Source organism: Sinocyclocheilus grahami, unplaced genomic scaffold, assembly GCF_001515645.1.
Source record: "Sinocyclocheilus grahami isolate Dianchi unplaced genomic scaffold, SAMN03320097.WGS_v1.1 scaffold3711.1, whole genome shotgun sequence".
Classification (NCBI taxonomy): Eukaryota; Metazoa; Chordata; class Actinopteri; order Cypriniformes; family Cyprinidae; genus Sinocyclocheilus; species Sinocyclocheilus grahami.
Genome location: NW_015508790.1, coordinates 6,549 through 7,466, shown reverse-complemented (window position 1 = coordinate 7,466; position 918 = coordinate 6,549). Strand labels below are relative to the sequence as shown.

General features: G+C 40.7%; 1 protein-coding gene across 1 annotated transcript in view; it reads right to left on the bottom strand.

The window, feature by feature from the left end:
• Positions 1 to 912, bottom strand: part of LOC107576457 (sodium/potassium-transporting ATPase subunit alpha-1-like) — a gene marked incomplete at its 5' end in the record, with an annotated part of 3,937 nt that extends 3,025 nt beyond the window's left edge. Inside the window, 3 exons of the mRNA XM_016262629.1 lie at positions 362 to 516; positions 604 to 772; positions 864 to 912. Of these exons, the coding sequence (XP_016118115.1) occupies positions 362 to 516; positions 604 to 772; positions 864 to 912 (373 nt within the window). The remainder of the gene's footprint in view (positions 1 to 361; positions 517 to 603; positions 773 to 863) is intronic.
• Between the last annotated feature and the right edge of the window lie 6 nt (positions 913 to 918).

Sequence of the window (918 nt, the reverse complement as noted above, 5' to 3'; positions counted from 1 at the left end):
GATCTGTACGCTAGTTTGTTTTCAAGACATTAAAGATGGTTCAAACTATGATCCAATGAATCAGAAGAAAAAAATAACATGGTTCAAAGGTTAGTTCCAAAAATGTGTCAAACTTTGAGCTGTTGGTGGCACTACGGGGTCTGAGAGGGCAACCAAAGTCAAACTGAAGGTCAGGCCTTCCCCAATCAGTTTACGAAATATCAAAATGTTTTACCCTAAGGATCTAGGGACTGCCAAACCAAAGAAAATGAAGAAAACTAATCTAATCTATATAATAGGTGAATATGCCCCTTCAGTGTTTGGCCCCTGATTCCCGTACTGGAAAATATTCTGTATCAGTAAAATGTGTCCTTTCACCTACCATGTCAGTCCCCAGGTCAATACAGAGAATGGTGACGGTACCCAAAGGTAGAGGAATATTAGCAATGATGAACAAAAGGAAGGGTGAGATCTCAGGGATGTTACTGGTCAGAGTGTAGGCAATGGACTTTTTCAAGTTGTCAAAGATCAGACGTCCTAAAGTTGAAGACATGTTTGAGAAATAAGTGTCAAAATAAACTTCAGAAATCCTCAGTTAATAACATTTTCAATAAAATGTCATACCTTCTTCAACTCCAGTGACAATTGAGGCAAAGTTGTCGTCCAGAAGGATCATGTCAGCAGCCTGTTTGGAAACATCAGATCCAGCAATACCCATAGCCACACCAATGTCAGCCTTCTTTAGAGCAGGAGAATCATTGACACCATCACCGGTTACGGCTACAATGGCACCCTGATAAGAGGAAAAAATGCATTAAAATGGTATCTGCTCGGCGAAATCGTCTAGTATCAATAGGATTGGATAGACAACGCTCTAATGGTACCTGTCGTTGACACCCTTCCACAATGATCAGCTTTTGTTGTGGAGAAGTTCTGGCG